General features: G+C 44.2%; 1 protein-coding gene across 1 annotated transcript in view; it reads right to left on the reverse strand.

Moving 5' to 3' along the window:
• Positions 1-15599, reverse strand: part of MAN2A1 (mannosidase, alpha, class 2A, member 1) — a 186751-nt gene that overhangs the window by 4073 nt on the left and 167079 nt on the right. Inside the window, exons 21-22 of the mRNA XM_010843792.1 lie at positions 13031-13225; positions 689-799 (exon numbers count right to left, since the gene is read on the reverse strand). Of these exons, the coding sequence (XP_010842094.1) occupies positions 689-799; positions 13031-13225 (306 nt within the window). The remainder of the gene's footprint in view (positions 1-688; positions 800-13030; positions 13226-15599) is intronic.

Genomic DNA, 15599 nt, shown 5'->3' on the forward strand with positions numbered 1-15599 from the left:
ACAACGGCCTGGGGCGGAGTCCAGCTGCCCCGTGGGCCTCGGCCGACTCACCCCACGGGCCAGTCTCATGTCCCCGCCACCCCTACTACAAGCCTGCACCCACTGTGTGTGTGCCAGTCGCTCAGTCGTGTCTGACTCTTTGTGACTCCACAGACTATAGCCTGTCAGGCTCCTCTGTCCATGGTATTTTCCAGGCAAGCATTCTGGAGTGGGCTGCCATGCCCTCCTCCAGGGGGTCTTCCCCACCCAGGGATCAAAGCCGGGTCTCCTGCACTGCAGGCGGATTCTTTACTGACTGAGCCACCACGGAAGCCCCCGCTGCAGTTACTTGGCCCCCGCAGAACATGGGGTTGCCTTCGCTGAACTGGATCATACCTGAGCTGTCTGAGAGAGGTGGGAATAGAGGGCTTGGGAAGCAGCCGCTTTGTGGGCTGGAAACGGAAAGCCTGAGACTCGAGGAGGCCCTGTCTCCAAGCAGCACCCGTCTGCCGGGGCAGCATGATGTCAACAAGGACAAGAGACTGAACACTGGACAGGGGCTCCACAAGAGGGAAAACTGGAGCAAACCTGAAGGTGAGGTGATGGCGTCCACAGAAAGGCAATGGACATCTCCTTGTCAGGATCATCTGCACAAAGCAAGCATCTCAAATCACACTAGACCAACAGGAAGAACAGGCCTTCGGCTCACCTTTCCCTGGGTTGTGGAACACAGCAGCCCGGTGTCTCTGCTAGAGAAGCGGCAGTCAAACCCCTTCCTGTGGAGGATCAAGGCGGCCTCGTTGGAATGCTTGCCATCCACCTGTAAACGAGCAGACAGCAAGATGCCACGGGGATGCTGAGAGCGAATTCTGACCCCACTGCACACCCTCGACGTCCCTGTCCCCAACCACGAATGCTCTTGTATCTTAAAGTGACTTCAGGCCTGCCCACTCCCATTCAGGCTCCTTGCGCAGCCTGCCTACTCCCCGGCGACACTGCCCTCCCCAGGCGCTCAGCTGACATTCTGAGAGTCCTTGGCAAGTCACTCAGGCCTTGGTTTCCTCCACGGTTCCTAAGGACACGGGCTATCTTGTCCACATGTTACATACTGGTTTGTCAAAGTTTCTTCAAATAAAGCGTTTCATTTTAACTTACTTTTAATAAATCCATCAACTCAATAAAGGATACCTGAATTTGGTCCTTATCTGGCCACTGAATGATGTATCATCCATCTTAAAACTGAAATATGCTTCTTCACTGAATACTAATTTTTGTTAACTGCATTAACATTTTTAATCTTTAATGTATTGGTTCATGATTTTTATATAAGAGAAATTTAAGTTGAATTAGTTATGCTTATCACTTGCTAAGCCAGCCACATTTATTAGCTTGATGTATCATTTACATTCACATTACAGAAACTATTCTTCTTGCTCAGGCAAAAAGGAAAACACTAAAAATCACAAGTCAGCTACAGCGATCAGTATACACTTTCTTGCAGTAAAATTTCCTGCTCCCAATTCAAGTAACTGCACCCAATTCAAGTAACAATGCCTTGAATGCTTTAAGTCCTTGAACATTTAAAATTATAACCATTTAATCAATTTTACATTTTCTAAACCGGGAAATGTTTATGATAAATAAAATGGATTAATAAAATCTTTGGAAAAGTTAAGCAATGCACACTTACTGTATAGACACATGTATTCGTCCTTTTTTTTAATGTGACCACAGATACGAATATGCCGAGGTTCTTGATCAACCTTGAAAGTGAAAGTGGCTCAGCTGTGTCTGACTCTCTGCGATCCCATGGACTATATACGGTCTGTGGAAGTTTGCAGGCCAGAATACTGGAGTGGGTAGCCATTCCCTTCTCCAGGGGATCTTCCCAAACGAGGGACTGAACCTAGGTCTCCCGCATTCTAGGTGGATTCTTTACTGTCTGAGCCACCAGGGAAACCTTGGTCAACCTTCAGTCAGTTCAGTAGCTCAGTCGTGTCCAACTGTTTGCGACCCCATGAATCGCAGCACGCCAGGCCTCCCTATCCATCACCAACTCCTGGAGTTCACTCAGACTTACATCCATCGAGTCCATGATGCCATCCAGCCATCTCATCCTCTGTCGTTTCCTTCTCCTCCTGCCCTCAATCCCTCCCAGCATCAGACTCTTTTCCAATCAGTCAACTCTTCGCATGAGGTGGCCAAAGTACTGGAGTTTCAGCTTTAGCATCATAACTTCCAAAGAAATCCCAGAGCTGATCTTCATCAGAATGGACTGGTTGGATCTCCTTGCACACCAAGGGACTCTCAAGAGTCTTCTCCAACACCACAGTTCAAAAGCATAAATTCTTCGGCACTCAGCCTTCTTCACAGTCCAACTCTCACATCCATACATGACCACGGGAAAAACCATAGCCTTGACTAGACGGACCTTTGTTGGCAAAGTACTGTCTCTACTTTTCAATATGCTATCTAGGTTGGACATAACTTTTCTTCCAAGGAGTAAGCGCCTTTTAATTTCATGGCTGCAGTCACCATCTGCAGTGATTTTGGAGCCCCAAAAAATAAAGTTTGACACTGTTTCCACTGTTTCCCCATCTATTTCCCATGAAGTGATGGGACCAGATGCCATGATCTTAGTTTTCTGAATGTTGAGCTTTAAACCAACTTTTTCACTCTCCACTTTCACTTTCATCAAGAGGCTTTTTAGTTTCTCTTCACTTTCTGCCATAAGGGTGGTGTCATCTGCATATCTGAGTTTATTGATATTTTTCCCAGCAATCTTGATTCCAGCTTCTGCTTCTTCCAGCCCAGCGTTTCTTATGATGTACTCTGCATAGAAGTTAAATAAGCAGGGTGACAATATACAGCCTTGACGTACTCCTTTTCCTATTTGGAACCAGTCTGTTGTTCCATGTCCACTTCTAACTGTTGCTTCCTGACCTGCATATAGGTTTCTCAAGAGGCAGGTCAGGTGGTCTGCTATTCACATCTCTTTCAGAATTTTCCAGTTTATTGTGATCCACACAGTCAAAGGCTTTGGCATAGTCAATAGAGCAGAAATAGATGTTTTCCTGGAACTCTCTTGCTTTTTCCATGATCCAGCGGATGTTGGCAATTTGATCTCTGGTTCCTCTGCCTTTTCATGGTTCACATACTGCTGAAGCCTGGCTTGGAGAATTTTGAGCATTACTTTACTAGTGTGTGAGATGAGTGCAATTGTGCGGTAGTTTGAGCATTCTTTGGCATTGCCTTTCTTTGGGATTGGAATGAAAACTGACCTTTTCCAGTCCTGTGGCCACTGCTGAGTTTTCCAAATTTGCTGGCATATTGAGTGCAGCACTTTCACAGCATCATCTTTCAGGATTTGGAATAGCTCAACTGGAATTCCATCACCTCCACTAGTTTTGTTCGTAGTGATACTTTCTAAGGCCCACTTGACTTCACATTCCAGGATGTCTGGCTCTAGGTGTGATCACACCATCATGATTATCTTGGTCGTGAAGATCTTTTTTGTACAGTTCTTTTATGTATTCCTGCCACCTCTACAGTCAACAAGAACAAGACCAGGAGCTGACTATGGCTCAGATCATGAACTCCTTATTGCCAAATTCAGACTTAAATTGAAGAAAGTAGGGAAAACCACTAGACCATTCAGGTATGACCTAAATCAAATCCCTTATGGTTATACAGTGGAAGTGAGAAATAGATTTAAGGGACTAGATCTGATAGATAAGAGTGCCTGATGAACTATGGATGGAGGTTTGTGACACTGTACAGGAGACAGGGATCAAGACCATCCCCGTGGAAAAGAAATGCAAAAAAGCAAAATGGCTCTCTGAGGAGGCCTTACAAATAGCTGTGAAAAGAAGAGAAGTGAAAAGCAAAGGAGAAAAGGAAAGATATAAGCATCTGAATGCAGAGTTCCAAAGAAAAGCAAGGAGAGATAAGAAAGCCTTTCTCAGAGATCAATGCAAATAAATAGAGCAAAACAACAGAATGGGAAAGACTAGAGATCTCTTCAAGAAAATTAGAGATACCAAGGGAACATTTCATGCAAAGATGGGCTTGATAAAGGACAGAAATGGTATTGACCTAACAGAAGCAGAAGATATTAAGAAGAGGTGGTCAACCTTACTAGGGCATAAAATTTTTTTAATGTGCTACAGAGACATCTTTTCTGAATAGCTGCCAGCATTCCCAACACTGATTTGATTTTAATGTGACTGAACAATTTAAATCTGTCCTCACCTCAGACTCTTGGCTGGAATAACCTGTTTTATGACATTTTACACTGGTATTTTACAGTGGTACTGCTAAAAATTTTTTTTGAAGAAGAGAAAAACATCATTTAGGGATTGTGAGTCATTACAGGACCATATAATACACATAGCAAGTTGAAGTAATATGATAAAGATTCCTAATGAAATTTCAAACAACTTCATAGCCCCTAAATAGCATGAAAATAGCACATTAAAAAAAATCTTGTATTTAGTACGTATAGAAGGATAACAGTTATGCCAATTTTGAAACCCTGGAATACTCTTTTATTCTTCCTGAGCACCAGTCTCCTCGTCTGTAAAGTGGAGCTAATACATGTCTGCTCTCCTCACAGAGTCATGCTGTGAGCCAACCCACTGAGAACACTGTGTAAGGCAGCCCAGCTCGTAGGGCAGGTTGTGCCAGTGCAGAGACTATAGACATGAGAGGGCCACCGTCTGGGCTGGGAGTCAGACAGCCTAAGATCTGTAGCTTACTTCTGCAATTTACTAGCTGCTGATGTCAGCAAAACTGTTTTTCCTTTACCATAAAAAAAGAGATAAAAAGAGGTAGCATAATAAGGACTTAGCCCAGGGTCTGGAGCAGAGAAAGACCTTAATATATTATTATTTATATCAACATCATCCATCAAATAAACTGGTTATTTCCATAACAGTTACAAGTTAAACAATATTCTCTTTTAACTTCTTATTCACAAATTTATTTTATTGGCATCATAGCTTTGTAACTATGGAGTCAGGATAGTCCTAAATTATATGTCCACAACTATACATCAAAGTCCTAAGAGTTCTGATTCAAATTCACGAATTAGACGGCCTCTTAATTAAATTCCAAAAGCACTTATCACTATTATCCTTGGCAACTGGCCATTTTAACTCACTGCTGCTGCTGCTGCTGCTGCTAAGTCGCTTCAGTTGTGTCCGACTCTGTGCAAACCCATAGACGGCAGCCCACCAGGCTCCCCCATCCCTGGGATTCTCCAGGCAAGAACACTGGAGTGGGTTGCCATTTCCTTCTCCAATGCATGAAAGTGAAAAGTGAAAGTGAAGTCGCTCAGTCGTGTCCGACTCTTAGCGACCCCATGGACTGCAGCCCACCAGGCTCCTCCGTCCATGAGATCTAGACCATCATTAAAAAAAACACTGATAAGCAGGCATTGTGAAAATTCCTGTAGAACATTTGTCCTTGGAATAATGACTGTGTAAGGTCTTTAGCAGACTGAAGATGACCAAAAAAAAAGTGGGAAGGGAAACACTTTCAGGATTCTGCCACTGAGACTTAATTTTAGATAAGAGATTTAAACAAACAGTACAAAAGTGGAGATTAAAGTCATAAAAATTAATTTTCACTTGCGGGAAAAAAGTTTTACTTTCTCTAAAAACTAAAATTGCATCATTTTCACAAGGACTAAAAGACTAATAAAATGGCATTCATCTTGTGTAAGTTTTTAAAAATCAAATAATCATGAAAGGATCAGTTTTCAAGCAAAAATACCTGAGGCAAAGGAGCAGTTTTTCAGTTTCAAAGTCTGTCTAGACATTTTATTTCCAAGAAAATTGTTTTTTTAAAGTAGGGAAACTGTGATTTTAACTTGAATACGTATGCAGGAAAACCAGTTACCCTCAAGTAGTCACAGCATACGCTCTAGGAGAGCAAACAACTTCTGAAAGACTTCTTTTTATATTAACACATTAATAAAATCCAGACCTCAAAAAGGGCGGGGGGGCATGGGTAAGAAAACTTATATAAATTTGAAACTGCATCATCGCTGTGCTGGATGAGTGTCAAACTGTCCTTGTAGAACAGATCACCGTTGGGGCTGAATCACTGTGTGGATGTTCCCAGGCTGTGCCAGGAAAATCCACTGTAGAACTTATCTCAGAGGAAAAACCAACACTGAGTTTCTAGACTAAGCAGGGCTCATAAAACTTCTCCAGCGACAGGGGAAGGCTGGGCAAGAAGATCTGACTACAAGTGAGGTCGTCAGGTTCAGAGAAGGCTAGCCTGGAGGCATGGGTTGGCTCCAGCAGGAACCCTCACCAACGGTTGATGCAGCCTTCTGAGTATTCCTCTATTACTGAGCAGACGAGAAGAAAGCAAGCCGGGTATTGCCCAGCGCTGTCTGCACAGTCCCAGGCAGAGGGCAGGGGTCTGGAGTCAGCCTCCGAGCATCACCGCTCCCTGGCTGTGTGGCCCCGAAGGCTTCCCAGCAGCCCCAGGCCCGCCCGTTTCCTCTTCTACACAAGGGGCACAGGTGCCGCCTCCTCTCCTCGTGCTGCCGTGAGAGCTAAACCAGGCTCACAGAAAGCACTCGGTGCGACGCTTGGGACGGAGGCGGCTTTAGGTGCGTCGTATTGGAGCGATCTAAGAAATCAGCAATAAACTATATAAGGAATACACATCAAAGATACATCAAAATTTACTGTGGCAATAAACTTCAGCTTTCTCCAATTAAAAAGAAAGTGCCAATATTTTTATTTCAGTATTAGTAACGGTGAAGCTGCTGATGACTGAATGATCACAGTTGAGAACCTTATTAAAACTTTGTGCTTACTACGTGCCGGCTGCTATTCTACATGCTTGACAACTATCAATTCATTGGAGCCTGACAGGGCCTCTCTCGGGTGACACTCTCACCACCGCCTGGCCACCGGCAAGGACACTGGCGTCGGAGGACGCAGGGCCTGCTCTGAGACAGCTGGGCAGCGAGCAGAGGCAGTGCCCTTGGCCCAGCGGGCCCGGCCCCCAAGCCTGCACTGGCGCAGCTGCATTCTCTGCCTCTGCTCTGCTGCGGATTGCTGCAGACCGACACCGGCTTCAGGGGAAGGAGGAGGATCGCTTTTGACTTGATAAAACAAAAGGTTACCACTTGAGATCACTTAAGGAGACTTTCCAGCTTCTGATCTCAGGCTGGAAAATGGGAGTATTTAATCAATGGTTCCAACAGAGCTAAAATAATGATTTACTAACACATTCAGAAAGAAAGGTTTAGAAGTTATCATTTCTACCCATTTACTACCTGCCCAGCCATCCACTCATCCCATTTTAAGATTTAAGGCCACCCTGAAAATCACACCACATATGACAGTCTCTTCTAAGCAAAGGAACAGGCAGATGCTCCTTCCCCACGGTGGATGGGAACTGTGCAAATATGAGAGCGGAGCCGCTCCTGTGGGGTTCACAAGCCGTAACTGCTGCGAACTGTGCACGGTGCCTGTGGACACACTGCCTCCTGAGGAAGAGATGGGCCCGACTGTGGCGGGACTCTCCACGGAGGTACTGACCCCGCCCTCCTTGGGGACGCGCCAGGCACGCACAGACGACGCCACGGCTCCAAGCTGCTCAGATTCTTTGGCGATGCCAAATGCCTCTCATATTTCAGTGCATTCTGGCAGGTGGCAAGGCTAGAAAATCTCACACTGTGTTACAAGTCCTGAGACGGGAAATAACCAGTAGAAATGCATTTTCCAGGGCACTTGTTAAGATGTCAATAACAGTTATCCTGTTTTAACCAACAAGGTAGCATGACAGAAAGAAAGAGGAAGGTGGATGGGTGTCCTCAGATAAGTACAACAAAGAACATTTTTTCCCAACAATTTTCACCTTTCCAGAAACTAGGGAGATCAATAAAGCACCAATCAATTCTTTTAAGAAAGGCAAAATAAAGTACAAACCTTAAACTCCCTCTTACAAGAAAAGGAGGGGGTGGTGAAAACAAGTTGAGAGAGAAGACTTTATTCAGTAAGTAGTGCGGACATTGAAATGACTGGTTAACTCTCTATAAGAAACAGTTAAGCCCAAACCAAAATAAATCCCATACATAATAAAGAGTTACATTTAACACATACAGATAGAGAGGAGAGATATACAGACAGATGTCTAGGGATGAGGGCTTCCCTGGGGGCTCGGATGGTGAAATGGCCACCCACACCAGGATCCTCATCTGGAGAATTCCATGGACAGGGGAGCCTGGGGCCTACAGTCCACTAGGCCACAAAGAGTCGGACACAACTGAGTGACTAACACTTTTCACTTCACAACTATGGATAAATGAAAAATATATATATTTGAATATAAAAGCAGGGAAAACAATCTGCAAGAAGAGCGGATGTAGGTATCACTGCTCAAAGCATCAAGGCAGTATGGCTCCACGACGCTTAGCTAAACAGCTTAATCAAGTTCCTCCTCATCCCTGGAAAATCAGCATTCTAGACGGAACTTTCCATTCTAGCTTGATCCATGGCTCATCCTCCCATGAGATTCTCCCAGCATCCCCTCTCCCAAGGCTCTCTTTCCCTAAATCACTTCCCTCTCCTGAGGGTGTGGTTTTCCCAGTTAGTGCACTTGAGTGGTACTCCTATTCCCCAGTTTTGAAACCTTCACAGAAGCTTCTTTTTATAACTCAGGCTGTTGATAGTGCAAGAAAAGGGAGTGATGAAGAGAAGAGAGTTGGACACCAGATACACAGGATGAGAAGGCTAACATTTAAATTCCTTAACAGTGGCTGCAGCACACTGGGCCATACAGCTGTGAGGCAGGGTTTTACGACATGTTTGTTCTCCTCTTTATCTGACTACAAATTTATGACATAGTTAGTTAAAAAAAAAAAAAAAAACTATAAACTAAAAAAGCAAACTATGTCTATGTAAAAACAAGCTCATCTATCAATATAGAGTAATTTTTGAAAACTGGACCTTTTTTGTTGCTGTTTTGTTTGCTTTTCTGGAAAGCTGGACTTTGAGGACAGATTTAGTAAATCTTAAAATCTTAATGTGACTCTCTGAAATCACAGTCAGCACCCAGGTTCAGAAGGGCTGGTTGTGGCTCCTGATTCTGCCATTCACAGGTAGGTAATTTAATTTTAACTATTTATTCTAACTCTTACTTTCCAAATTCAGTAAATGCAGATAACAGCAATTTCTAGAATCACTAGGAGAGTTTTTAAAAGTTACTAATTCCTAAGCTCTCCACCCCAAATCTACAGAATCAGAATCTCAGAGATGAAGACATCTGTGGAAGTCTTTTCTATAATCTCTCTGGTATCACCTGGACACAGTGAGTTTGAGGACTTTAGCTAGAAAAGCTGCTAACCTCAGGGGGTTAGCAGACCCCCCAGGCTCCATGTGCTCTCTGAGCTTTGAGCACACAGAGCCTTCCTCCACCAGGAGTGGGAGCCCAGGGCTGGAGCAGGGAGCCTGCAGACAGCGACCTGGAGCAGGGAGCCCAGGGCTGGAACGGACAGCCTGCAGACAGCGGCTTGGAACAGGGAGCCCAGGGCTGGAAGGGGAGCCTGCAGACAGCAGCCTTGAGTGGGGAGCCCAGGGCTGGAAGGGGAGCCCGCCTGCAGACAGCAGCCTGGAGCGGGGAGCCCAGGGCTGGAAGGGGAGCCTGCCTGCAGACAGCGGCCTGGAGCGCAGGCCGGCAGAGGGCCCCCCATCATGCTACGGAAGGAGGGGTCAGGCAGCAAGGGCGACGCACCCGTTATGTTACTGAAGTCTGCAGACACTTTCCTCGTGGCAATACTGTGAGGTGATGGGCCAAGGCAGATCTCCAGTCTTGCCTGGAGGCCAATCTCTCTTGACATTACTTCAGTGGGAAAAACGCACTGCAGTGTCTAAACAAAGAGCGCATTATTGCATGCTGGGAGATGCCAACACACCAAAAACAAGAACACAATCCAAAATGTTTAGCTCTGCCTTCTGGATTGAGTTACTTTTGTCTTTCTTCTAGTATAACCATGGAATTACTCTGGGTACCTTTTAAGTACTAAGTTTTCTTTGAATGAATACGCACATCAGCGTCCTTTAATGATTACTTCCCCATTATCAGAGATTACGGGATGGAGAGCAATTCTTTAAAGAATCCCTTCAGATTCCTGGCAAGTTTTTAAACTGTTAGAAATATGTGCTAAGAGTCAAAGACTAACAAAGAAATTGGAACCAACTGATATCTAATGCAAAACAGCCTCAAATATTTCGTTCTGACCACGTGGTTAGGCATTAACTTACGCCTATGGCATTTCAGTCTGTATTCTTCCTGGTCAGACTGTTAAATCGCTGTGTTTCCTCTGCTAAAACCCTGGTCTGCACCTGTGTTGGCATGTACTCTAAGTATCCTCAGGACAACAATGTATGTCTACAAAGAGCTTCTGTTTCCAAAAGCTCTCACAGCATTATCTCACCCGTTTCTCATACCAGACCTGAAGCAGACGTATCTGCCATCAGGCCCATTTCATACACGGCAGCGCAGTCTGTGGGCACGCAGTGGGCATGCAGCGGGGGTGCAGGCGGTCTGTCTGCCCAGAGGTGAGAGGGGCAACGGGACGTCACGTGACCGCAGCCAGTAGGGGCCAGCCTGCAGGGTCCACGGCTATGAACCAGCTGGGGAAAGTGAAGTATCAGTTGCTCAGTCATGTCTGACTCTTTGCGACCCCATGGGCTGTGGTCCTCCAGGCTCTTCTGTTCATGGGATTCTCCAGGCCAAAATACTGGAGTAGGCAGCCATTCCCTTCTCCAGGGGATTTTCCCAACCCAGGGATCGAACCCAGGTCTCCCACATTGTAGGCAGCTTCTTTCCTGTCTGAGCCACCAGGGAAGCCAAACCTGGTGGGCAGTGGGGTTTATTTTGGCTGCACGGTGCTGGCTGTGGCCTGGGGGGTCTTGGTTGCCACGCGCAGGCTCTTAGGTGCAGCATGCAGGATACAGTGCTCTGACTAGGGCCTGAAGCCGGGCCCCCCGCACTGGGAGTGCAGAGCCTGAACCACTGGACCACGGGCCAAGTCCTGGCAATGGAATTTTTAACCACAAAACTGATTAGCTCTATATCCCAGGAAGACAGCCAACAGCAGGAAGAATGAAAGAAACAGGTCACCACGACAAAGAGGTAATCTGGAAAACAAGCGACACCTGGAGGAAAAACCCTGCACTCTACACCCCACCTCCACCTGCAGAGGGACAAGCCTCCCAGAATCAGCTGGGCTGCTCCCAGAACGCCGTCACAGGAGAGACTCCCAGAGAAGGGAGGCTGAGGAACAGCGGCCACCATGGACCCGAGCGCCCTGGGCGCCTTCCGCTTGCTAGTGCCCTCCACCATCCCCGCCCAGAGGGCGCAGCCGGGGGCTCAGAGGCTGGCGTCTCCACTCTCTCCTATCTTTCTCTCGAGCCCAGGAGTCAATGACAGGTCACCTCAGCGAGGCTGCCCGTCTCGAGTGTGTTCTTTCCCAGAGTCAGAGTAGACCCGCAAAGACCACAGCAAAATCCTAGAGAGTGCTCTCAAGATGCACTCGTTCAACAAAGGTTTACACAGTGCCTACTGGGTGCAGATTCTGCTCTCAGAGGGGGGACACAGCAAGGAATCTCACGGCTCCGGCTCCTCCTTTCTGACCGGCACCTCCTGCCTTCAGGCCTTCCGTGTGCTTGTAACTCTTCCCGATGACTCAACCCCCAAAAATCTGCAAAGTCTCCTATTCCCTGACTTCCTTCAGATTTTCACTCCCATATCACCTTTTCTGCAATGCCTTCTCCAACTGTCCTATTCCAACCACCTCCTGAAGGTGCTCTTCCCTCCTTTTCCCCCTTCAAAACAACACTTATTACCATCTAACGTGTGTTCTCTGAGTTTTGATCCTCAGTTTCCCCCTCGTACTAGAATCTAAGCTTCAGAAAGGCAGGGCTCTTGTCTGCTTGGTTCAGGGCTGTGCCCCTTAGTGCTTGTAGTGGTAACTGGCACATAGCAGTTCACTCGTGCGATCTTCTGTGCACCCGTGACACGGGGGTACACGCACAGGCCTCTAACATCCACTTGTATTCGTCATCACTCGTCACATGTATTCTCGTACACACTCAGACGTAAGTTCCCTATTGTGGACATCCAGTTTTAAAGCACTAAGTGTCCAAATTTGTATATACTGATCCTTCCTTTATTTGATATGCTTCAGTTTTTTTATTCTTAAGCTAAACATTTTTTCCCTCTTATGCTGTCTTTGAACATGAACACTCTCTTCTTTTCACATGCAGGTAATTTTTTTATATTTGTCACAGAATCCATAACCACTTACTATTTCCAGCTAAGTGTATGTCAATCCACAATATCAAAACAGCTCTACAAAACATAAAAATGCCAAACCTCTCATCTTTTTTTTCCCCCACAAATGCAATCTGACTATAAAATTAGGCATATAGGTAAACCCAAGCAATCTGAGTTAACATTCCGTACCTAACAAAATCTTCCCTTGCTACTTCCTCTAACATATCTTTATACCTCTCCTACATAGCTGGTTTCTCAATGCTAAGTTTTAGGAGTATTTTAGGATTTTTTATATTTTTAGGAGAACAGATACAAATGTACAAAGCCTCTGGTACAGAAATAATTAAACACTGTGCTTTCTGTCTAACTCCTGAGAACACTGGCTAATAGGCAGAAACAAACGGCAAACAGCAGCAGAGCCGATCTTCAGGCCTCGCTCTCCTTGTTCTTCCACCTACTCGTTACGTGACCTCAGGCCAGCTTCAGCTTCTTTATCTGTAAATAGAAGCTGATTCTTCCCGATCTGCTCACCACACAGGACTTTTATGAGAATAAAATAAGTCTAAGGACATTCTCTAAACTATACAGCAATAGTCAGACGAAAGGTATAATGATGCTGCCTAAAGGTGAAGTGCGCTTAATCGCTTCCTGAAGCAGAGTAAAACTCACGGTTTTCTTATTCCCACCCCCTTATGCCACGTATAATACAAAAAGTCAGTTTTCATAGATATACTTGGGGATATACCTTCGACTGCACTGTCCTCAGATTAACCAGGTGAATGTCACAGGGCAAGGGTGCCATCAAGGGAGAGAATTCACCCAGCAGCTGAAGGGTGGGCACGGGGACCTTTTCTGTCATTGGGAAGACAGGGTGATTCAGGAAAGAAGACGTTATGTGGCTAAGGAGGGAAGGGTAACTGACTGCCTTCTGGTCTTCTTCCTGTCAAGAGAAAACAAGAATGTGTAACAGTTAGATATCTGCAATTCTCATAGTATTAATTGAATCAGCAGGCAGGGTTCAGACAGGAAAGAAATATAAAAATATATCAATACTTTGGTTTCACTATATTTTATAAATAAGTTTAGACAATGCACAGCAGATTACCAAGTTCAGTTCTAAGCAAAAGAAGAAAACAGTGCCCACTTAACATTAACTTCCATGTGTAGAAACCTCTCCTCTGCACTGCTTTAAAACCAGAAGTCTCGAGAACATTTCCACAAACATTCGAGGACAAGGAATTAGTTTATATGAAGATTCTTTCTCAGCCTACCACAAAACTCTTAAAGTGGACAGATTAGGATGTTCACATATCTTGTACATCATCAAATGTTGTCTCTTTTCCCTCAGGTTTTATCTATCATATTCTCATGGTTTCATTTATACATTTGACTAGACTGTGAAGTTATGTACCAATCCAAAATAATGTTCTATAAGTTCTATATATAGAATTTATATGAAAATTTTTATATACATATTCTATATATAAAATATATAAAGTTATGTTCTACCCAATGATAAGATTTAAAAAAAAAATCAAAACAAATAAGGCTTTAAAATAACACAGGTAGCATATCTGTATCATCTATTTTCTTTAAATTTGGTAAAATCATTGCCAGATGTTTTGCTTTACCTTATTCCAAAAGCTGGAGCTACTACATCTGTTACAGAATAGTTATCACACATTTACATGGTATACAATTATTCAGCATAGTTTTAAAATACTTTAGTCTTTGCTATGGTGTGTGGTTACAGATAAGCATTTCAGCACGTTCAAACATTAAGTAAATCTACCAGGACTGGGGAATATACATATGGTAGATGACATACACAATTAATTAAATCAGTGACTAAGTAGAATCTTAACCAAAAATGTCCAAGGTGTAAAAGCAGACCCAGAAAAGCACTAAGAAAAAACGTAATTTACGTAGAAAGGCCTTGTGATCACCAACAACACTTGGGGATATTTCCATTTTGCATCGTATGTTTGGAAATGACTATTTCACTGATATCTTCTGATTTTGCATATTTTTTAATAGATGGCTCAAATAAAAGGTTTGACAACTTATCTGTGTGAAAAGACAAGATTTATAGAAGATAGAGAGCTTAAAATTCAGAATGTCAGATTAGCACTGAACAGAGGGTGTTAGCAAAGAGTGGTGAACATCTTGCCAGCAGCAAACTGTAGATGTCATTACAATTCAGACTATGAATAGAGAAAAAAAAATTAAGGCAACAGAGGGACACTGCAATATTAAGACACTGACAAAAAACATTAGGTAAAAAATATTAAGTTAAAAAATTTATCCATCCCACATTCTTTTTTAAGGAAAGATTAAATAAAGTATATAAAATAATATTCTTCAACAACATTGAAATTTAACGCAGCTTGTAGAGTAACATGAAAAGAGAGGGAACATTTTCAATAAGAAGCTTTAAATGGACTCAAAGATCAAAGGACTTCATAATCTAGGTCAGGACTGCTGACAAAACCACTTTTGAGTAATAAAAGATAAAAGCTTCTTACAGAAAGGAAAACACCTGCTTTATCAGATTCAGAGGCATTAAATCCCTTCTAGGTCAAGACACGTTCAGAAAAAGCTCTCTGGCTTTATTCTATGCTCTTGGAGGAATCCTTGGACACTTCAGTGAGATGGTCGGATACTAACTGATAGATTATCTGTACCTTAGAAGTAATAATGTGCAAATCTAGTACTCCTTCAAACCCAAATCAGTTCTCCTGACCAGATTGACCAGACATCAGAGTGGCTTGGGAAACTTTTATGAAACCTAGATCCTTGGACCTGAACCAAAATCTACTGAATGGGAATTCTAAGGAGAGGGGCCTGGGAAAGTCAAGTTAAAAGCCCCCATGTGCTGTCGCAGTCAGGCCCACTCTGCTCTGCTGGCCTGTATGATACAGGAACAGCCACCGCAGCACCCTCCCGACCTTTCAGAGCAAACAGCGCTCACTCTGGGATTAAAGGTATAAGCCTTACCGTTTAACTAGTTTAGGATAAAAAAAAAAAAAAAGATGCAGACTCAGAAGCACGTTAAGGAAAAGTCTTGCCAAATAATACACTGTCGTGAATGTAAGTACTTTGGGCATGGAGCTGTGCTATTTACGTTCTCCTAAGCAAGAAGGGAGAGAAGTCTATGTAAGAGTCGTGGTTCAGTGCCAGAAGAGCTCCAAGAACACAAACACTCTGGACGCGGGCCAGGCAGGATGAGACAAAGACCCAGGTACAGCACCAGATTCACACACCTTCTTAACAGCTTTATAGCAATAAGGGCTCAACAATATATTTAACTGTGA

Source organism: Bison bison, unplaced genomic scaffold (genome assembly GCF_000754665.1).
Source record: "Bison bison bison isolate TAMUID 2011002044 unplaced genomic scaffold, Bison_UMD1.0 scf7180017864189, whole genome shotgun sequence".
NCBI classification, from domain to species: domain Eukaryota; kingdom Metazoa; phylum Chordata; class Mammalia; order Artiodactyla; family Bovidae; genus Bison; species Bison bison.